This window comes from Strigops habroptila, chromosome 12 (assembly GCF_004027225.2).
Source record: "Strigops habroptila isolate Jane chromosome 12, bStrHab1.2.pri, whole genome shotgun sequence".
Classification (NCBI taxonomy): Eukaryota; Metazoa; Chordata; class Aves; order Psittaciformes; family Psittacidae; genus Strigops; species Strigops habroptila.
This window is the reverse complement of record NC_044288.2, coordinates 588,182-610,415: the sequence shown is the minus strand read 5'-3', so window position 1 is coordinate 610,415 and position 22,234 is coordinate 588,182. Positions and strand designations below refer to the sequence as shown.

The 22,234-nt window shown below is 56.4% G+C and overlaps 2 protein-coding genes across 2 annotated transcripts; one reads left to right on the top strand and one right to left on the bottom strand.

Moving 5' to 3' along the window:
- Nucleotides 1-2,755: 2,755 nt before the first annotated feature.
- OPRD1 (opioid receptor delta 1) lies at nt 2,756-11,527 on the top strand. The gene is made up of 3 exons (XM_030504295.1): nt 2,756-3,065; nt 7,800-8,149; nt 8,826-11,527. Exons 1-3 carry the CDS (start codon nt 2,860-2,862, stop codon nt 9,356-9,358), a joined length of 1,089 nt encoding a protein of 362 aa, XP_030360155.1. The 5' UTR covers nt 2,756-2,859; the 3' UTR covers nt 9,359-11,527.
- A 3,772-nt stretch (nt 11,528-15,299) lies between these two features.
- Nucleotides 15,300-20,499, bottom strand: RCC1 (regulator of chromosome condensation 1). The gene is made up of 10 exons (XM_030504294.1): nt 20,454-20,499; nt 19,924-20,008; nt 19,631-19,818; nt 19,199-19,378; nt 19,017-19,113; nt 18,626-18,748; nt 18,256-18,411; nt 17,783-17,902; nt 17,234-17,386; nt 15,300-16,744 (listed from the first exon to the last, which is right to left on the bottom strand). Exons 1-10 carry the CDS (start codon nt 20,496-20,498, stop codon nt 16,569-16,571), a joined length of 1,323 nt encoding a protein of 440 aa, XP_030360154.1. The 5' UTR covers nt 20,499; the 3' UTR covers nt 15,300-16,568.
- Nucleotides 20,500-22,234: the final 1,735 nt, after the last annotated feature.

Below are 22,234 nucleotides of genomic sequence, written 5' to 3'. Positions count from 1 at the left end.
GGTCATTTTAATGAAACCCAATCAATTCCAGAGGGGAAGAGGGTCTTCCCATGGGGAAATATTCCTTGTGGAGTTTGCAGCCTCTGAGTAAATCACAGCACTGCCACGAGCAGCTCCAGCTCTGTATCCCCCTGGATGAACACCAACTCACCGGGTGATGAGCAACATGAATTCTCCTCCTCGACAGCCTCAACATCACTCTCATCACCTCAGTTTGATTTAACTCCTTTCCTGTGCCAGGGCTGTTTGGAGGCAGTGGGAGAAGCTGCATCCCACTGTTATCCAGGGGGTGGAGGAGAAAGTACAAGCTATGTTGATGCCAGAGAGAGCTTCCTAAGATGAGAAGGAAAGCAGAACTTGACTCAAAATGAAGGGACATTGATAAAGCTCAGGGTACAGAGAGAATTCCCTTGTTCCTGACCAGTGTCAGAGATGGGGCTCAGGACTTGAAGGAGCCATCACTTCCCTTCACCTTCTGCATGAACTGTCCTTGGGCATGGGTGATGCTCGCCCCTCCAATGTGCCTTCCCTGCCTCAGTTTTCCCAAGTTTGGCACCTCCATCCATGGAGCAGCAACAACTGGATGGAGGTGGATGGACAGCAAAGCCCTTTAAAGATTTCCCATGCATTTGATGTATCCACTGGGTTTATTTTTAACATTCCAGCTGGAAAGAATGAACTCAAATGCCAGAGCTGAGCCGAGGGGATGCGTTTGCTGGAACCTGCCAGGATGATTAGTCTTTTGCGGATAACCCTTTGGAAAAGGGGTATGGGGGGGTCTCTGGCTGTGCCGGGAGCCAAGCGAAGGGATGAACTCTCCTCAGCCATACTAAAAGCTGGTTTGCACTTCCCGACCTGATGTTTCCCTCCCACTGGGAGTGATGGGCAGCAGGACTGCGTCAGAGATGCACACAGCAGAGACTCAGTGCCTTGCTCTGGGCCTGGGAGGCTGGTGTCACACTGAGAAGGTGTTTAAATCCCATGTCCAGGGTGACACACACGTGCCTCTGCCCTGCCCTGGGTTTGGGAAACCATCGCACGGATGGAAAGACCCTCCAGGCAGAGGCTGATGTGTCCCATGAGGAACAAAGGGCAGGACCTCCAGCAGTTATAGCACATCAAAGCTATGTCCGTACTCCCAATTCCTGCCCTTCCCCATCCAACGAACCCTCCAGGACCATCACCACCAAAGCCCTCGCTCTGTGACAGCACAAACCACCGCACGTCATCGCTGTCTCCATCAGCAGCAGCCCAGGAGCTGTTTAGCATCTGAACCAGCAGATGAATGAAAAGCTGCTAATTCCCTCCTGGGCCTTTTGATGAGGCTCTTGATGAACTATTTGGATGCTTTGACACTGCAGGAGCTGCGCAGACTGTAAAGCCCAGCTCCAGGCTTGAACCAGCTCCATGGCCCATCTCCCTTGCTTCGTCCCTCCCAGCCCAAAGCACCTCAGGTCGCAGCAAACCACCCTCCCCAGCCAAGCCCAGCACACAAGGCAAGGAATGAATCCATCCCTAAAACAAAAAGGTGATGGAGACGTCCCAGACATGGGCCCCCACATCCACTGGGTACCCAAGGATGGGGAGCACCCTTGGTGAGGGGAGGGGGACCCTCAAGCACCCCACAAAGCCCAGCTCTGCTGAGCAGGAGGTGCTGACGGGTCTGTGTGTGCACCCCCAGCCTGCAATATCCCCTGAGATCACTCACCCTGCAGCAGCACCCCTCCTTACCCAGCAGCACCCCTTCTTACCCAGCCAGCACCCCTTCTTACCCAGCCAGCACCCCTTCTTACCCCCCAGCATTGCTCCCCCACTTCCTCTTCAGCATCCCCCCAAAGCCCTCACCCCACAGCAACCCCCTCGTATCCCCCCCCGGATTTCCCCCCCCATCCCTCCAAAGCCTCCCACCAACAGCATCTCTTGAGTTCCTTCCCCCATTCCCTCACCCCACCGAATCCCTCCTACATCCCCCCAAACCTCCTCAGCGTCCCCCCAGCCCATCCAGCCCCCCCAGCATATGGGGGATAGAAGGAGGCAGAGAAAAGTAGCCGGGAGGGTGGGGGTCAGGGAGAGCCCAGCTTTGCTTTGCGGAGTAGGGGGGGGTCTTTTTGCTCCCCCCTTCTTCCAGACAAAGAAAACCCGATCCAGCCATAGCACCGAGATCCATCGCCCCACCCCCTCCACCCAAGCCTGGGACCCCCCCGGGGTGCTCGGGGCTGCAGGCAAGGATGGAGGGCACAGGGACAGGGGACTGGGGGGGGAAGGCAGGCAGGGATGAGGGGAGGAGACAGGGATCGGGATGGTGGAGACACAGACAGGGAAGGGGCGAGAAAGACAGGCAGGAACAGTGAGATGAGGAGAATAAAGCAGGGATGGGGGGGGACACAGACAGGGAATGGGGCGAGGAAGGCAGGCAAAAATGGGGGGGAGGCAAGAATGGAGGGGTGGGAGGTGCAGGTAGGGATCTGCGGGGAGAAAGGCAGGCAGGAACAGTGGGATAAAGCAGGGATGGAGGGGCAGGCAGCGATGGGGGAAATAGAGAGCAGGGAGGAAGACAAGGACCTGCCGCAGGGAGAGGGGCAGGCACGGAGTGAGGGGGGAGGAAGGCATCAGGCAGGGACGGGGGGGACAGGTAAGGAGCGGGGGGGGGATATCCTGCAGGAAGCGGGGGGAGCAGGCAGGGGGTGCAGGCAGGGAGGAGGAGGAGGAAGAGGCAGGCAGGGGTGGGGGCAGCACCGGGCACGTGGCTCGGGGGACACGCCGGGTTTATAAAGCGTCCCCGTCCGCTGCGCCGTGCGAGAGGCGGCGGCTGCGCCGGGAGCGGGACTCGAACCCGCGGCACTCGGATGCGCCCAGGCCATGGAGCTGCCCACGGCTGCCGGCCCCGCCTGGGGCAACGGTACCGCCTGGGGCTCCCTGCCCGGCCACGGAGCCAACGACACCGGGACACCGCAGGCCAAGAATGCCACCTCCATCCTCATCGCCATCGTCATCACCGCACTCTACTCGGTGGTGTGCGTGGTGGGGCTGCTGGGCAACGTCCTGGTCATGTACGGCATCGTCAGGTGAGAGCCCAGGGGGGTGGCAAAAGGGCGAGTGAGGGGCATGGGGAGCACGCATGTTGCATCTTGGGTGAGTGTGCACCAAGGGTGAGGTGGGGATGAGCGTGCACCACGTGCAAGATGCAAGACAGAAGTGAGCGTGTCCCGGGACCGGTTGTGCACCATGTGTGAGGCAGCAACAGAAGTGAGCGTGCACGAGGGGTGAGCGTGTACTGAGCGTGAGAGCGACAGGAATAAGTGTGCACCGGGACTGTCTCCCAGGCATGAAAAAGCAGCAGGAGCGAGAGTGCACCGGGACTGAGCGTGTGCTTGATTGAGACAGTGGCAGAAGTGAGTGTGCACCAGGGGCGAGTGTCCGCTGGGTGTGAGAGCAGCAGAGCGAAGGTGGGTGTGCGCTGGGTGCTTGGGAGCAGGTAACACACAAATGGCACCACTAAGAGCTGCCACATTCACAGGGAGCCTCCCAAGCCCCACAGCCAGGCAGAGAGGCTGTGGGTGGGCTCCACTGGTGCCTGCCCACTCCATCGCTGGCACCTGAGATGCACACAGCATGAATTACCATCCAGCCCATTCCCGGCTCCGCTGCGAGCTCTTGTTCCTGCTGCTGCAGCCGCTGACTCCTGCTTTTCTGTAACAAAGAACAGGAGCATGCATCACTCAACCCAGCTCGCACCACTGCCAAGCTGTCCCCCGGTCCCTCAACACCACGTACCACCTCCAGCAGCAGCAGGTCCTGGGGGACCCTGAACCCCGCTTTGCTTCCATCCAGCTTTCAGTGGCAAAACATGTATCAGGACCTTGGCTTGCAGAGGCGCCTCTGCTGAGGCTTTCCCTGGGCAGAGGTGGGGGGGGGCATCTTCTGGGTCTCTGCACCCCAAAACAGGCAACAGGACCCCCCTATGATCCCCTTCTCAGTAGGGAGATGCTGCTGTACCCAGCCTAATGCTTGTCCTGGGGTGCAACATTTCCTGCCTATACAAACAGCCCCTTTGTCCGAGACAGTGGTTGCTCCTATCTGGGTAAGACGGGTTGACATGGTCGAGGCTGTGGTTAATATGGGATGATAAAGGCAAGTCTTGCAGACCACAGAACCTTTATGGCCCCATCAGCACCAGAGGCAGGAGCTGTGCTCACCATCACACTGCTACTGGCAATGGGCTTGACAGCATCCACACCAGAGGGGGTTTATACTGGGGGGCCCAGGATTCATGGGGTTAATCCCAATTCCCATCACCCCAGGGCTTACTTTAGCCCCAGTGAGGGCTGAACACCCCTGGTGCTTGTGGCTGGATTTAGGCAACCCCCCAAATGCCCATTTTGAACCTTTTCCCCGCAGCACTTTCTGTCCATAGCAATGGTTGCAGGAGGTCAGCACAGCCCGGCACTGCCTGCGCATGAAATGAATGTGGTGACTCACCAGGGAGAAGGAAACCAGCCTGAAACATGCCCATGAGGCACACCAGGCTGCCCAGCCGCCTATTTTTAACCATCCAAGAGGGTGGGCAACAGGGATGGGATGGGATGGGATGGGATGGGGATGTCACTCACTGACTCTACCTGACACCAAATGGGATTTTTCATCCACTCCAAGTAGCTTTCAAACCCAGTCCTGGCCTGAAAAAGCAAATTAAGGTAATTCTTGCAGAGACATCCACCAGGTACCGTGTCACTGAGAAGGATGAGCGTCCTTAGCTCCTTAGCTGGCTCTGCTCTCGGAGCAGAGGCATTTTAAAAGAGAAAGCTTTCATGTGCAAACAGCATCCTCCTGGTTTAACTCACTGAGTAACCTAATGGTACCCACGCTTTAGAAAGCCTGGCTTTACAGCATCCACAGATCCCATCATCATGGCTTCTAGCTCCCTGTTTTCCACCCACCAACTGATAGTGGAATGAAACACATCTCCCAAGGAATGAATAAATGCCCCTGGGGCAGGAGTGGCTGCAGACACACACAGAGCCCAGCATGTGCCTTTGACCCTTATGTGGTTTCACAGGGGTTTGTTGGCAAGGTTTAGGCCAGGAGTAGGTAAGCTCTGCTGTGGAAAGCCATGTCCATGCAGGATAAGCCTGTGAAATGGGATCAGCTCGGGTTCAGACCTTGCTGCCAGGGGTGGCCCTGGGTGCCAGGGAATGCAGCACAGAGCCCATGCATCCCAAGGAGCAGGTACATACAGGACCCTGCTCTATGACCCCCAGTTGAGCTCCCGGAATGGGCACCCAGCACCCCAGGGAGCTGAGCACCCAAAGCACTTCATGGCCAGAGCAGCCAAAGCCCAGCCACATGCCTGGATGAAGGTCAGCTTTGCCAGCATGCTCTGACTCCAGCGTGGCCAACAGCACCCAGCACTGCTGCACCCAGCACTGACAGCATCCAGCACTGCTGCACCCAGCACTGACAGCATCCAGCACTGCTGCACCCAGCACTGACAGCACCCAGCACTGCTGCACCCAGCACCGACAGCACCCAGCACCGACAGCACCCAGCACTGCTGCACCCAGCACTGCTCCAGTAGCTTTGCAAGTGGTTTCTGTCACTTCCTTATTTGATAAGAGGTTTGGAGAGTTAAGAGGTCCCTACCTGGGAGTCCAAACAGAATGTGGAGCTGCCCTGAGCTGGCCCCATCCCCTCCAGCCTCACTTATCCATCAACATCTTCCAGATTGTTTCGTTCAAGTGTGTAAGTTCCCAATCAAGGCACTTGTTTAATTGCGGTGGGTTTGGCAGCCTGGGGAGCTCCATCAGCTCTGCCGCGGGGGAGAAACCTCTTCTCTGGAGCAGCAGCTTTGTTTGCAGCTCTGGGAGGGTTCACCAGGATGGACCCCCCCACACCCTGTGCAGTGGGTTTGACCTAAAGCCTAATCCTGGAAGGGGCTGAATCCTGCCCTGAAACCCCATCTCCAGGGGCTCAACTGTCACCCCCATCACCCCAGTCATCCCCCTCATCCCATCACCCCAGTCATCCCCATTGCTGCTTTCTCCTCACCAGCACAGCATGGGGAGGGGGATCCAGCCCTGTCTCCCCACCGCTGGCACATCTGGCTGGGGCTGGAGAAGCTGAACACGTCTGGCAGTGCACAGTGTGAATAACTGATTTTTTCCCACTGTACTCACAAAGCAGAGATCAAAGAAGTGTGAACCTACCCAAAATGACTAGTTTTTCATCTAGGCGAGGCAAAACCTGGCAAGAAGACCAAAGAGAAATGAAAATAACACGAAAGAGAAGTGAAAATAACACCAAAGAGAAGTGAAAAAGACTTTTCAAGGAAAAGGCATTCTTTTTTTAATGCCATATTTAAAATAAAATCAAGTTCAACTCTAATATTTCCACCCTTGGGCAAGGGGCTGCCGTTTGCAGCCATGGTGAATGAGAAGGGAACTGGGTGCTGCTCTTCCAGTGAGGAATAGGTTTTGCAGCCTCCGTGTCCTGGTTCTACCACCAGTGTAACCCAGAGAATCTCTGTCCCCACTGACACTCTCCTGACCCTGCCAAGATGGAGGAAAGGCTAAAATGAAGGGAGTGGATGGTACCATCAAGCCTAGGAACTTCTTTCCTACACCAACCTGCTCTCCTGGTCTCCAGGCAGGGCAGCAGAGCAACAACCATCCGAGATAGGAGCTACTCAACCCAATTTACTCCATGCACCCCATCACATGATAGGGTTCTTCCATAAGCTGTGTCAATTATCCTCTCATCCAGCAACCAAGGGGTTGTCTCCTCTCTGTCTAGGATCTGAGGATGCTCCAGGCAGGTTTATCCATGCATGGAGATGCTTGTGTTGAAACTGACACTTTTGTTACTTAATTAGGGTGCATCTAAATGAGCTTGGGGCTGTGGAGGCTGCTCTGAACAACAAGAACTTGCTGGAAGGGAGAGCAAGGGAAGGGTTTGAGCTGCTGACCTCAGCCTACCAACAAGCCGGGGCTGCCACCCAGCTGCCCCAACCCAACCCCAACATGCTGCCCTTTCGGGACCCCCAAAATGCCCCTCAGCAGCATGGATGTGCATCCACTTCCAATCAACCATGACCTTGAGCAGGGCTGGATGCTCTGAGGACACAGACCCATCCCTTCAGGAAGGGTTTTGGCACTCAGGACTGCGTGTTGCTCTTTCCATGATGTGACAAGGAGCAGAACCAGCGTCCTCCATGCCATGGCCAAGGCAGCCAGCCTTCCCCAAAGGCTCTGGAGCAATAGCCTGGCTAATTGTGCTGCTTCCAGATGGCCTCTTTCCGGGTGTAATCCATCCAATTTCTGCAAGTCAACTCGACAGGGAAGCAAGGGAGAAAATCAGGATTTACTGGCTAGAAAATCAGGTAAAGGATGGTTTGGGAGGTAAAGGACATTGTGCAACTCCTGCATGGAAACAGGGTGAATTGATTTCATTGGAGAAGTGACTTCTCCAAAATTAATTCAGATTGCCTTTGAATTAAAGCAGCCATGGGAATGTGTGTTGGACATGGGCTTGGAGCAACCTGCTCTAGTGGAAGGTGTCCCTGCCTGTGGCAGGGGTTGGAACTGGAGAAGCTTTAAGGTCCCTTCAACCCAAACCAGTCCATGAGAATATCGGTGCTGCAGGAGGGCACATCACCAGCCCACCAATGGTGATGGCACCTTGAAAGCAGCCAGCAAAAACCAGGCTGTGCCCCCTCCTCACCACACTGAGTGTGCACACACATCCTTGGGCACGCTGATGCAGCCCTGACCACATGTAATAGCTCCCTTCTCTGCCACCCCCAGGTACACCAAGATGAAGACAGCCACCAACATCTACATCTTCAACCTGGCCCTGGCAGATGCGCTGGCCACCAGCACGCTGCCCTTCCAGAGTGCCAAGTACCTGATGGAGACCTGGCCCTTTGGAGAGCTGCTCTGCAAAGTCGTGCTCTCCATTGACTACTACAACATGTTCACCAGTATCTTCACCCTCACCATGATGAGTGTGGACCGCTACGTCGCCGTGTGCCACCCGGTCAAGGCCTTGGACTTCCGCACGCCAGCCAAGGCCAAGATCATCAATGTCTGCATTTGGGTGCTCTCCTCCCTCATCGGGGTGCCCATCATGGCCATGGCAGTCACCAAGTCAAAAGGCAAGTGGCTTCTGGGAAGAGGTTCCCTCCTGAGCCATCTGTCCATCCCAGGTGTGACCTATCAAACCCAAGCAACCTGGTCTTGTAGCAGGTTTGAGCTTAGCAATGGACACCCCTTCATGGGACCATAAGCCATGGAAAATTGTCATGGTCTTATTTTCCATCTTAGCTGCAGAGGTTGGAAACTGTCCCAGAAAGTGCCCCAGAAAGTGTCCCTATCTCCAGTGCAACCAGTGCCTCTCCCCACCTCCTGGGGTGCAAATCAGGTGCCTAAACCCACCCCCAGTGTTACTGCAAAGTCCCCAACCTGGCCCACACTGAGATCCAAGGCTTCTGTGTGAAGACACCAGGAGCTAGGAAAGCCACCCTTGGCTGCTAGGAAAGCTGTGGGCAGACACGTTTCAGTGGAAGGTAACATGGGGACATGTCCACCATGGGGGGTTGGGAGAAGACAGTTTGGGGATGGCCCAGGGAAACCTGCAGGAAACAAGTCCCTGGGTCACTGCATCCACTGCATCCCCTTGGCACCCACGGGCAGGGGGCTGGCGGCACAAGGTTTCTGAGTATCTCTGCAGGTGGGCATGTATGACAAGCATGGACATGCCCAGCCATGACTGAGCAGAAAGCAAACCAGACACCCCACTGGTTCCTTCTTTGATCGCTCTCTCTTCTGCAGACGGAATGGTGCTGTGCACGCTCCAGTTCCCTGATCCTCCCATCTACTGGGACACCGTGACCAAGATCTGCGTCTTCATCTTTGCCTTCATGGTCCCCATCTTGGTCATCACCATCTGCTATGGGCTGATGATCCTCCGCCTGAAGAGCGTCCGCCTCCTTTCGGGCTCCAAGGAGAAGGACCGCAACCTGCGGCGCATCACGCGCATGGTGCTGGTGGTGGTGGCAGCCTTCATCATCTGCTGGACGCCCATCCACATCTTCGTCATTGTCTGGACGCTGGTGGACATCGATAAGAAGAATCCCTACGTGGTGGCCAGCCTGCATTTCTGCATTGCCCTGGGTTACACCAACAGCAGCCTCAACCCCGTCCTTTATGCTTTCCTGGATGAGAACTTCAAGAGGTGTTTCCGAGAGTTCTGCCTGCCTTTCCGAGCCCGGGTGGACCAGAACAGCTTCTCCCGGGCCAGGAACACCACGCGGGAGCGCATCTCCACCTGCACCCCTTCCGAAGCCCGCAACAAGCCGGCATGACTAGACGTGGGCAGCCTCCAGCGGGGCTGCCGGGGCCATGGAGGGGATGACCTGCGCTCAGAAGTGACCCAGGTCACCACCACGGAGCTCTAGCAGGGTGGTGGCCTGGGCCCTGCTCAAGAATGCCGCTGGGTTTGTGTTCACACTGAGAGCGAGTGACTGAAAAGGCTTTTTTCATCCTGGAGAACCAGGGATGAGGGAGTCAGGACTCACCAAGCAGTGGAGAGGACCAAAAGGAGAGACAACCTGGGCAGAGCTGCTCTGCTGCTGCTCCCACCACTGCCAGGGACAACATACCAGCCCCATACACCTGACAAGGGTCCAACGCATGGCCCAAGCACCCTGCGACACCATGACTGAATGGCCATGTGTTTCTTCTCCTGCATGGCTCAAGATGACACCACAGCCCAAGGCAAGAGGGGAAATGCTCTCATGGCCAAAGGGGACTGTGCTGGGGGGTGATGCCACATCATGACGCCTCACTCCATCCCCCGGGTCCAAAAACCAGCCAGAGACATGAGGAGAAAATGATGCCACTTCAGAGACAGTTATCAAAGAGCTCCACATCCATAGGACAACTGTTACTGGAGTTCTTCAGGCTGGGACTGTCCCCAGAGGACAACTTTGCACTGTTAGTGTCATCACTGTATTATTTAGAGACCTCCGACTGCAGCCAGGGCAGCCCTAGACACAGATGTGATGCTGGGAATACAGATACAGCCAGGGGATAAAGCAGGGCATATCTTGGCTGATGCCAAATTCCCCATGCCCAGCATCCATCAGGATGACAGGGAACTGCTCCTCACCCATCTACCACCAAAGATGTTAAGGCTGAGAAAGATGTCATGAAGGGAGCAGGCTGGGGGGCACTTGAGGAGTGCTAAAGAAATTAGGGAGGACCAACAGGACTCCCCTGCCCGTTGGGTGAGGGATGGACAACAGCACTGCCCAGGTCCCCTTTAGCAGACCCAGAAAGGACAGGATGTAGAAGCTGGGGGGTGAAACAATACACCATCATTCCATAATTCCCCAAGCAGGGACAGAGCTCATGGAAGCACTGAGAAAGGACCCACAGCCCACAAGAGGCAGAGGTTTAGGGATTTTATTCTCAGCACTTACCTGGTTGGAATAGACATCCCTCCAAAGGGGCAGCACATCCTGCAGGAGCCACCAGCCAGGGACCCCTGAACCAACATTAGCTGTTGCTAACCCATGACTGCTGAGTCCTTCTGGACTCCCACTCCCTGGATCCCCCCCACTGGCTGCAAGCAGCATCCAGGGACCGTGACTTCTCCTTCTCTCCCCTTCCCACCACCCAGTTTCTCTTTCTAAGGAAGCAAATAGGGTGAAATTGCCCATTTGGGTCTCAAATCTTCACCTGCCTGCACCGTGTCTCCCCACCCCAAGCCAAAGCCTCTCACCTGGGGTTGCATCAGGCTGGACATCTCCAGCTCCCACCCAGGGCTCCTCAGGATCCCTTTGCAGGCACAGATGGAGGATGAAGAGCCACACTTGGTCTCCTCATCCTCTGTCACCCCAAGCCTGGCTGCTCATGGAGCCTTGGGTGTAGGATCGGCTGCACAGGGCAGGAATTGGGGGAAAACCCGCAGAGCTGAGCTCCAGCTCCATATCTCCATTTAAATCCCTAATTTCTATGATTCTATGATTTTAAATTGGGGGTTATCCCCCCCAAAATAAATGTGATGGCCCCAAATCGTTGTTTTAACCCACCTCAATGTCCCCTGGAAATACCAACCCCAAATCAAGGCTGGGGAAGCAGGAAGGAATGTTTGCAACCATAGCAACAGAGGTGCTGAGACCACAGAGAAGACTCTGGGGGCCAGGGAGAGGTGAACCTCATCATCCATGGATAGGGCACCTCCCTCCATGCTGCAGCCTGGAGGGCACTCTGTGTACTTGTATATATATAGATCTGTATATCTCTGTCTATAGCTGTATGTATTGAAGTGATGCCAGGTCATCCCCTGCTACTCTGTGTGTGATGGAGCTTGGGAGTTGTCAGGTCCCCAGCACCAGCTGGGACCTCACTAAGTGCTTCAGCCAATATTTCCAGCTCCAGCCCTTGTGATTTTGGGCTTTTGATGGCATTTCTGTACAGGAACTGTGCTTTCTACTGCAAGAAATCAATAAAATCAGAGCTAGCAAGCACTTTCCAGCTCTCCTTTGACTCTGGGGCACTGGAAACGAGCAGGGGCCACCTCAGGGTGGTGTTTTGGGGAGTGATGGGAGAGGAACTACCTCTCAATTCATGTCTTGTATTGGGAAAACCCATCTTCAGGAAAGCTGGAGCCCCTTAAGCCGAGGTTATTTTGCAAGCCCCGGTGTCCACAAGCCTTTGCACCGCCCCGGTGGCACTGGAGGGACGATGCAGTTGTATTTTCACAGCCCAGCAGCTCCAAATGTGGCTCAAATGACTTTTGCCATTGAGCATCGACTCCAGCCATTTCCCAGCCCAGCTGGATAATGCAGCATGTGCCAGCACACGGGACCTGCCACACACCTCCAATCTACGCCCAGGGACCATCTTTACAGTCTAATAACACATTTGCTATTACAGAAAACATTCTTTTCTTTTTCCAATGAATCCACACAAACATCCCAGGCTTAATCCCTACATGTGTGATGAACTAGGAAGCTGCGTGTTCCTTTGTCTGCACGGCAGGTTTAGGCTGACTTTATAATTGCATTATTATGCACATGGAAATGAATGGAGCTGGCTTTCCTGGTGAGAGCTCCCAGCAGCCTTGCTCTGGATCAGCCTGGCCTGGATTCAGGCGCTCAGCACCAAAGAGCTGCTGCTTGGCTTATAACTCCTCATTGAAAAGGGAAAAACCAATACCAGGAATCATTTCTAGGCTTTTTTTTCCCTCCTTCCCTCCTTTCATAGCCCTAAATTCTGCCAAGTGGGACTGGGGGGAACATGCAGAGCCCAGGGTCCAGCCAGGGGGAGTTGGTGTCCCGAGGATCCCACTCCCCAGCTCCCAAGGGATATCCTGAGAAGTTTTCCCTGGTTTTGGCCTTTTGGGATACACTGGCCCAGATTCCCAGCCTTAATGACAGGACTTTGGATGGGGCTTGGAGCAACCTGCTCTAGCGGAAGGTGTCCCTGCCCATGGCAGGGGGTTGGAACTGGATGAGCTTTAAGGTCCCTTCCAACCCAAAGCAGGCTGGGATTCTATGACTATCAACTCAGCATCCCCCAAACCCTCTGGAAGACGCAATTCCCTCCCAGCAGATCCTGCAGGAGCAGTGCAGAGGTAGATTTTCTTTGCATCCCCACTCACACCACACAAAACACTTTCATTCCAGAGACAACAGAGCCTCCCAGCACCAGAGCTCATCCTCTGTAGATGCTGAAAACCCCACATCCCACATTCCCATCTTTTGTCTGTAAATTAAAAGCCTTTTAGGCACTTCCAATAGCAACAGATGGGGACCAGGAATGTGGGATTGAAGCTACTGATCAAAGACCCCCCTGGCAATGACAAAGGGTCTGGTGGTGGAGAACCTCAGCTGTGCACCAAGGTCCCCGCCAACCCCACCACAGGACCCCAATCCCTCCTCCTCACCCCCAAATCGCCCCCACCTCGCTCTGCTGGTGCAAAACCTCATTAATGAGACGTTTCCCTTTCCTCAACTAAGCTGTTTTCCTGCAGCCACCCTCTCCCCCCATGCGGGGGCTCATTCTTCCCTGAATTCCCAGCAACTTCCCATTGAAGTGTCACTCTGGCTCCAAGACAATGGCAGCTGATTCATCAGCTCCAAATAGTTGAGCTATATTGTTCTCCTCAGCCCTTTTTTTTTCCCCTCTTTCTTGAAAATACCAACTCACAAGGGAATGTTTTCCCTTTCCCAGGAGCAGCCCCTCAAGGATGAGTGCATGGGAATGATCCCTGCAAGAGGTGGAGGACCTGCATCAGCTCCTGGTAGGATCCAGCGCTGGGGTGACCACACAGGATGGTACCACCAGCTCAGTCCATCCTTACTGCCCAGACCTGGGGGATGGATGCAAAAGGGGATAGGGAGCAGTGGGAGCAGTGGGATGGGGGGTCCTGGCTTGCACTCCAGGGAAACCTGGGGAGGAGGTAGATTGGGTAGGACCAGCACAAGCTGAGCCCTCTGGAAGGGTGTCCCTGGGCTTGGTGTTACCCAGAAGGGAAGAACCGGCCATTGGCCAAGACATGGAGCAGGATACGGAGCCTTGGCTGGGCTGGTTGGGTCCTTCAGGTCCCCTTCCCCTCTGTGCTGCCAGCAACGCCTCAGGGGGCTCCAGCCCTTGCCAGAACAAGTTTCGTCCTTCCTAAAAGCATTTTCCATGGAGTTTTGAACAGGACATCACCTCTGGAGCCCTTACCCTCATCAGGAGGCATCCACGCTACCCAGGGGTGGATGGGTACCCCACACCTCACACTCCCCCAAACGCGGCTTAACTGCATCCAACCTCAACCCACCTCAGAGCCCTGCAGAGCCAGAAGCTGCTCTTCCAACCCCAGCAGCTCTTGTCAGCATTGCCCCAGTGCCAGAGGAGTCCCACATCTCCCTTGATCAAGTCTCTCTCTGCATTTCTCAGCTATAAATAGGTTGGTGAGGTTCAAAGACACATGAAACGCAGCAGAACTCTGCAGAGCCAGGCACAGCCGACTGCATCCCAGTGGCATTGATGGAAAAAGGGCAGCAAAGCAACTCAGGGTGGGTTTTTTTTCCCTGGAAGGGATATGAAAACATCAGTGCTGGTTTTGGAAACAAGACATTCCCAGCTTGTTGCTGGGAATCAGGCCCAAGACAATGAGCAACTTACCCATCACGTAGCCAGCACCAGCAGGTCACTTTTGATAGCAGAGCATCAAATGGAGGGTGATTAGCCATGATATTACTGATGGCAAATTCCAGGCTCCATCTTTGGCATTAAAACACTTCCCATGGGCCCACACCCCAACTTTATGCTTACATGGGAAAAGAAAAGCCCTCTGGAGCCCAGCACTGCAACCACCAAACACAAACCCGGCCTTTTGTGGTGGGAGAGGTGGGAGCCCGCAGCACCCCCTGCCTCATGCTGGAAGCCCAGAGACACTGGGGATGGCCCATCAAACAGGCGGGGGGGGGGGAGGGTGATGGGGACAAGCACAGCAGCATAGAATCAACCAGGTTGGAAAAGACCTTTAAACTCATCAAGTCCAACCCTTACCCCAGCACTGCCAAGGCCACCACTAACCCATGGCACTGAGGGCCTCGGCTACACGATGTGTGAACACTTGCAGAGCCGGTGACTCCAGCCCTGCCCTGGGCAGCCTGTTCCAATGCCTGAGCACCCTCTGGGGAAGGAATTGTTCCTCATCTCCATCTAAACCTCCCCTGGTGCAGCCTGAGGCCGTTTCCTCTTGTCCCATCCCTTGTTCCTTGGGAGCAGAGACCAGCCCCCTCCTGGCTCCATCCTCCTGTCAGGCAGTTGCAGACAGCGATAAGGTCCCCCCTGAGCCTTCTCTTCTCCAGACTAAACCCCCCCAGGTCCCTCAGCCGTTCCTCATCACACTTGTGCTCCAGGCCCTGCACCAGCTCCGGTGCCCTTCTCTGGCCCCGCTCCAGCACCTCAATGTGTCTCTTGCAGTGAGGGGCCCAGAACTGACACAGGATTCGAGGTGCGGCCTCACCAGTGCCCAGTGCAGGGGCACAATCACTGCCCTGGTCCCGCTCGCAGGGACCATCCCCTCCCCGGCTCCCACCTCTCCCAGTCCCGCGGTCCAGAATCCCCATTACCTTCTCCTGCTGCCACCCCGTGGCCATGTCCCCCAACTGCACACCCCTGTGCAGCACTGGCACAAGCTCTGACCCCCGCAGCACCCACGGGTGGCCCTGCCACCCTCAGCCTGTGCCCCGGGAGGGGGGGGCTGCCCACCCCTCCAAAGCACAGGCAACCCCAGGGTTTATCAAAACTCAGTTTATTCCAAATGTTAAAAGATTACATTTTTTTTCCCCTCTTCCTCAATCAACCAAAATACAATTTGCTTTAAAAAACCCCAACCTATCCTGAAGCATAGGACAAGCCCCAGCCCCCCCACCCCAGCTTCCTCCTATTGCTATAACTTAACATATAAAATTGAAACTCTGCAGACCCCTCTTCTCAGTCCAGGTACCTGGAATGCAGCATGGAAAGAGAAGATGGGGCAGGCCGGGCACAGGGAGCGAGACCAGTGGATGGAGACTGGAGGCAATGGGGAGGGAGCCCCGTTGTTTCAAGTGATTCGATGCATAGCTGTGTTTTGGTTGTCTTCTCAGCAAGTCCCTAACAGCAAATCCAGCTCCTTCCTCAGCAGATTAAAGAGGAAAACAAGTTAAAATAACCAAATCCCCACCCGTAGGATGGATTTTGTTGGGTTTCCAAAGGGAATGGGAAAGAGCAAGAGTGGGACTGCAAAAAGCAGCGCTGGAGGTGGCTGCCCCAGGCAGGAGGCAAGGGGGGAACCTGCTCCCGGCCTCGCTGCCTGGAGGTTGGCTCAGCTGTGCCAGTGGTGATGGTGGGAGGCAGGAGTTCCCCCTCCCTTTCCCAGCAGCCACAGTGTACAGTGTGGAACGGGTATTGTCCGGCAGCATTCCCCCTCGCAGGCTCCCAGACACCCCGCAGCGCGTCCCCACCAAGCACTGGTGTGAGGAGAGAGAGCTCCCCTGGGCAAGGATCTCCCCCCAGAATGAGCCCAGAGGGGTTCAGTGGGTGCCAGCAGACAAATCCATGCTGGAGAGGTAAGAGACGTTTAGGTTATGGGGATGGAGGATACCCAGAGATGGGGAAAATGGGGACCCTGGAAAGCCTGATGCTCAAACCCTTCTGTGTAGTGAAGAACAAGGCCCTCAGCTTTGCCAGGCCACGAAATACTTCAAACACCAGACAAGAAGAACTTGAAAACCCATCCAGCCACAGCACTGAGATTGATTTAGGACCAAGCCAACCCAGGGGGAGCTGACAGAGCACTGAGCACCGTGGGAAGACAGACACACGCAGGGAGAAATCATGAGCACCCCTGAAGAGCCCTGCTCCAGCCACGGAGCCTGCTCCCAGCTCCAGGAGCCTCCTGCCCTCCTCACTGCCAGTGATGGGACACCAGAGCTGGAAACCAGTCACCCGGCCCGAGTGGAAGGTGGGGGGTGTGTGTGCAGGTCCCGTCATCCCACTGGGCTCGGCTGAGATGTCGCTTCATCAACTCTGCTCCTTGTCCTTGACCAGCAGCACAGTGTGTTGCCCACCACTGGACACGGCCAGGACTGTGCGGTTCTCCAGCTGCTTGCCCACCATCTCCACAGGGCTCCAGACGTCCTCCTCCTCCCCTGTGCCCAGCTGGTAGTTGGTGCCCATGCCCCAGGCAAATGCTCGGCCTGCAATGGAGGTGATGCAAGTTTTGGCTTCTGGGGTGGGAAGCGGACCAGCAGCCAAACCCAAGGGGACTCCACACCCTGAGCTCAGTGATGGGTGCCAGAGATAAAGCAGGAGGAAGAGAAGCAGCACTTGCAACTCAGAGGTGTTTCATCACACGGCCAAGGCAGCGTCTTGCCCCTGGGGAGCAAACCAAACCCATCGGCCCACCACAACTCCTCCTTCCTGCAGCGCCAGAGCACAGAGGCCTCACAGCAGCCAAGTTCAGGGTGTGGAGAAGGGACCAGCAGGCCAATGACCCCTCCTGGTCAACGTTCTGTTATGAACCTTGCTGCCAAGGGCCTACAACAACATTTGGGCAGCTGCTGCCCAGCTGTGGCCAGGCTGGGGGGGTGTGACCAGTGCCGGGACCTGACCCGAGGGTGTGTGGGGCTGGCTGGATCCAGGGGGGCCAGGAAGGGTGGGGAAGCACGGCATTCCCAGGCACTCACCGTCACTGCTGACAGCGTAGCCGACCGAGGCCCCGCAGGCCACAGAGGAGATGCTGGGCAGCTCGGGGATGGCTGTGGGTGTGCTCTTCTCCTCTGCCCCAGCGCCGAGGCCCAGGCGGCCGTACTCTGCCCTGCCCAGGCTGTAGGCTTTACCTGGAGCACAACACACACACAGGAGAGGTGAGAAGGAAGCATGCAGGGGGACACAGCCCCTCAGTCTGAGTCGTGGAGGAGCATCACTGCTCCCAACCACAGCCTAGATCCCAACCAGGAGGTGCAGGGTGGGATAGAGACCCTTGAGCCCCCCAGAATCAAGAGGGTGAACACACTATCGAGCCTGTGAGAGCAGAGTTCAAAGCAACTCCAGGTTTCCTTCACCCTGCCCTTTGCTGCACATTCACTCCACTGTTGTTGCCTTGAACACAGGACTTGGGAGGGCTCCAGCACATCGCTCTCACCCCAACACCTCCTCAGCTGGGACGAGGCCACAGGAGTTCCCCCCACCCTGCTCTGCACGACCCCCAGCCTGCCCATCCCGCCAGTACTCACCCTCTGAGTCGACACACACTGTGTGGTGCTGCCCACCAGAGAACCCAACCCAGGACTTGGTGGAGTTCTTGAAGCAGGTCAGGTTCTGCGGGGAGAAGCAGGGCTCGGTGCCCTGCGTGCCTGCAGGGTGGGACACACAAACCCAGGCACATCAGACCCACAGGCATGGTGAGCCCAGGCCAGGCACCAGCACTGAGCCATCCACCCTGGGGCTCACCCCACCAGAGACTAACACAGCCCCCAAATCAATCTCTGCTCAACCCCACTGGCTGCAGGGACTGGGACCTGAACCCAGAGCTCTGCAGGGTGACCCCCCAACCCCAATTTCCAGCTCTGGTGTGCCCAGTGGGTGCCTGGTGTTCAGGACCCGTGGCACGCAGCAGTGTCCCCCCACCAGGCCAGGGCAGCAAGGACTGGGAAGACCACATCCAGACCAAAGCAGGCAGATGTGGAGGGATGGAAGCAAAGCTCACCAAGCTGATGGTAGTTGGAGAGGCCGAATCCATAGATGTGTCCTTCCTGTGTGATGGCAAAAGTGAAGTAAGCCCCACAAAAGGCATCCTGGAAGCGCAACTTGCCTCTGTTGCCTTTGCCTCTGACAGGGACACGCTGGGGGACCAGCAACCGCTCTGGGGGCAGAAGACACAGTGTCACAGGGGGACTAATTGACACCCTTTTCCTCCCACTTAGATTCAGCTCATTCAATTCAATTTACACACAAGCCCTTGAGTGAGCAGGTTTTCCCTTAAGGGGAAGAGACTGGGGCCCTTTGCTCCCCTGCAAAGCGCAGAGCTGGGACCAAAGCATGCAGCACTGGTGTCATCAAGCACCAAAGTAACTCACGTAGACCTCTCCTTCCTCCTCGGTTGGCAAAGAGCTCTGGCACTCTCCCCAGCTGGCCCTGCTCGCCACAGCCACATGTGAAGAGGTCACCATCCACTGTCAGCATCACTAGGTGGTCATTCCCTGGGAGGAGATGAGGGTGAGTGCTTTGACCCTGCAGGGTCACAAGTCAGGGCACTCTTGTAAGGCACTTTTCATCAGATTGGGTCAAATATTAACAATACCCTCAGGGGTGGAGGAGACACAAGGTCCAGTCTCTCCAGAGCCAGAGAAGACAAATAGCCAAGAGGGAGGAAAAGGACATGGAGCTTTTGGATCTTCACCTTCTCCCAAGGGTTGGAACAGCCTCGTGCACCAGCCTGACCCATGCACACCCCAGGACCTTGCTCACCTGAGACAATTTTAATGATGGGCGCATTGAGCTGGAGCAGCACAGGGATGGAGCTGGTCTTCATGGGCTCCAGCAAGCCAATCACCCCATTGTTATCCTGGGTGGAGACACAGATGCAGGGACATGAGTCACAGAAGCAGCGACCATCAGCAGAGCTTCCAGCACGTGAGGAATCAACGTACCCGGAAGGAGCCCCAGACAAAAACCCTGCCATCCTCTGTCAGTGCAGCCGTGTGACTGTCCCCTGCAGAGACCTGCACCACTTTTTCCTGCAGCTCCACCAGCCCCGGAATAGTCTCGGACCCTTCTGCTGAGGTGTCGCGCCCGAGGGCACCCTCATCGTTGCAGCCAAAGGTGTAGATCTGCAGATGGAGAGCGAGCTGGTCAGGATAGCTCCCGCAGGGGCAACAGGGGACAGAGACCCACCAGGCTGAGTTACCCTTCTGACCCCCTAAAACGTTGTGGGGCACAGTGTGGAGACCACGTTCATCCCTAGAGCTGGAGAGCGCGACACACCTGGGCAGAGCAGGGTCTGATTCAGACCCTCTGCTCCAGAACACCCCCAGAGCTCGCAGAGAAGCACGGCTCAGCCCCCCAGCCCACACTGCACTCACTTTTCCTGTCTGGCTGAGGCACACCGTGTGCATCCCTCCAGCTTCCGCCTGCACGATCATCTCCGGCAGCGACACCAGGGCTGGTTTCTTCCTCTCCATCACGTCCTCTCCCAGGCCCAGCTGGCCAACATCCCCCTGCCCCAGCGTCAGCACCAGCCCGGGCTGCGTGCGGTGGGACGGGTGGCACACTGAAGGGACAGAAACACCACAAATAGCATCCGGAGGGGGGGGAACAACAACCCTCAAATCGCAGCTGGAAGCGGGGAGGGAAAACTCTCAGGGCTTTTCCTCACCTTTAATCTTCTTCCTTCCAGGAGACTCCTCTTCCAGCGCCAGGCTCTTCTTGGCAGTGCGTTTCCCCGGCATAGTGCCTCGGATCTGAACACAGGGACACCCTGTTGGGGGGGACCACGGGGCGCCCACGTGTTTGGGGGCACCCCCTTCATCCGTCCCCCTGCTTCGAAACCACGCGCGGGACCGGCGCAGGGTCTGAGCACCGGCCTCTGCTCCCGCCTGGGACAAGCGGAGGGGGTTTTATCACCCACGAACCCCTCCCGGGGCACCGAGCGCCGACCCTCACGCACCCCGGGCTTAACGCAGGCCCGCGGCGGGAGGAAGGAGCCTCCCCCCGAGAGCAGGGCCCCCTCCGCCGTTTGAATTGCCCGCGCCTCCACACGTGCGGCCGCGCAGGCCCGCGCTCCCCTCCCGCCTGCCCCGCGCTGCCCGGTCCCGCCGCAGCACCGCGGCCGGGCCCGGGGCTCCGCGGGAAAGCCCCGCTCCCGCCGCTGCCCCCCGGCCGCCCCGGGCCGCGCCACGCTCCCACCTCCGCTCCGCCGCCAGCCCGGCCACCCGAGCCCGCACCGCGCATGCGCGGCGGCAGCACTGCGCGGGGCACAGCGCGCTCTGCCGGGCGGAGGACTCGGCACCGCGGGACGGGGCGGGAGAGGCGGGACCGGGACAGGGGCAGGGACTGGGGCAGGGACAGGACGTGAATGAGGAATGCGGGGACCTGCAGCGAAAGGTGACGGGTTTAATGGAGAGACCAATTCTCTTGTGCCCGCTCTCAGGCGTCCTGGAGCACGGCTCACAGAGCACGAACGTCCGGCCCCTGCTCGCACAGTCCAAGAGCCAGGACAGAAAGCTGCTGCTGGGCATCTTCTGCGCACTGTGAGCTCCGCAACGGTGCCACCAACATTGCATTATCTCTTCGCTTTCCCACCTAAAACTAAAACTCCATCTGCGTACTGCCTCCCCGGTGCCTGCTCTTGGGCATCCTGGAGCACAGCACAGATTGCAAACATTCAGCCCCTACCCCTACAGCCAAAGAGCCAGGACATAAGAGGCTGTTGCTGATCCTGCTCCTTTTACCCCTCCTGGCGCTTCACCCCACCCCTGATCCAGGGCATTGTGGGTGTTACCTGGGGTGTATGAGGCACAGTGTTTGATTAGGGAGCTCATTTAGTTCTTGGTTTTCACCCGGGTGAGTTCTCTGGGGGTTATTTTATCTTTTGTAGCTCTTAAACTTTGTGATATCTTGTGCTGTTAATGTTTGATGTTTACTGAAACATTGTGATGTTGGTGGCACTGTTTTAGAGCTCACTGTGTTTAGGTGATGCCCAGCACCAGCTTTCTATCCTCGCATTTTGGGTGTTGGAGCAGGGGCTGGACATGGGCACTCTGAGAGGTGTGCTCCAGGACACCTGAGCACAGTCAATGGAGGGGCAGTACACAGATGGAGCTTTAGGTACCAAATCAAGGGTGGATTGCCATGTCAGTGGCACCATTCCAGAGCTCGTTTTGTGCAGGTGATTGTGGGAGACCATGTTTTATGCTGATTGCCTGAAAGCTTGTTTGTAATCCTGTTGATCTTGTCTGAAGGTTTACCATTTAGCCAAGCTCCGCTTCTGTAAACAAATAAGGAACAAGCAGCCACCCAAAACCTGTCTGGACCAAGGTCAAGGCAGGCACATCACTGCGAAGGATGTGCCTGGGCATGGGCAACCTTCAACTGTAGCACCAGCCCAGCCCCGGGGGGATCACCAAGACCAGGTCAGGCATCCCAGAACCCAGCTCTCAGAGTGCACACTTCCAGCCCATCTCACCCTTCCTGTACAACCAATACTAAACTGCTAACATGAAATTAAAACGTTTCATATAGAGATAGTGACTGTTATATATGTTGCTGAGTCTGAAGTTATCCAGAAACACTCTGGAGAAACCTCAGCTGCCGTAAAAGTAAAAACTCAAACCATAAAGCTCAGAGAGCTCAAAGCCACGCAAAGATTGAAGGAACAGCAGAGAACTGACCCCAGCAGAGCCCAAAGTGCAAATGTGCAGCCCCTGCTCCCACAGCCGAAGAGCCAGGACAGAAAAGTGGTGCTGGGCCTCTTCTACACGCAGGGAGCTCCACAACGGTGCCACCAGCATTGCTCTCAGTGGCACTTGCTCCCTTATGATACCAAAGGGCTTTATTAGGAGTTGGAGGACCCATAGACTTCAGTGCCACCACCGCCACAGCTCCCCTGAGAGGAAGAATCCTTTCAGCTGGTGGGGTCTGAAGAGCAACTAAGTTAATCATTAAACACATTTGACCTAAACGGACTC

What these genes read in the sequence shown, in the direction of transcription:
- OPRD1 (XM_030504295.1), top strand. Translation starts at nt 2,860, where the DNA reads ATGGAGCTGCCCACGGCTGCCGGCCCCGCCTGGGGCAACGGTACCGCC. An exon ending in GTCATGTACGGCATCGTCAG is followed by an intron (nt 3,066 to 7,799) that starts GTGAGAGCCCAG and finishes TGCCACCCCCAG; the next exon opens with GTACACCAAGATGAAGACAG. An exon ending in GGCAGTCACCAAGTCAAAAG is followed by an intron (nt 8,150 to 8,825) that starts GCAAGTGGCTTC and finishes TCTCTTCTGCAG; the next exon opens with ACGGAATGGTGCTGTGCACG.
- RCC1 (XM_030504294.1), bottom strand. Translation starts at nt 20,498, where the DNA reads ATGCGCGGTGCGGGCTCGGGTGGCCGGGCTGGCGGCGGAGCGGAG. An exon ending in TTGTCTGGGGCTCCTTCCGG is followed by an intron (nt 19,114 to 19,198) that starts GTACGTTGATTC and finishes GTCTCCACCCAG; the next exon opens with GATAACAATGGGGTGATTGG. An exon ending in AGGAGGAAGGAGAGGTCTAC is followed by an intron (nt 18,412 to 18,625) that starts GTGAGTTACTTT and finishes TTCTGCCCCCAG; the next exon opens with AGCGGTTGCTGGTCCCCCAG.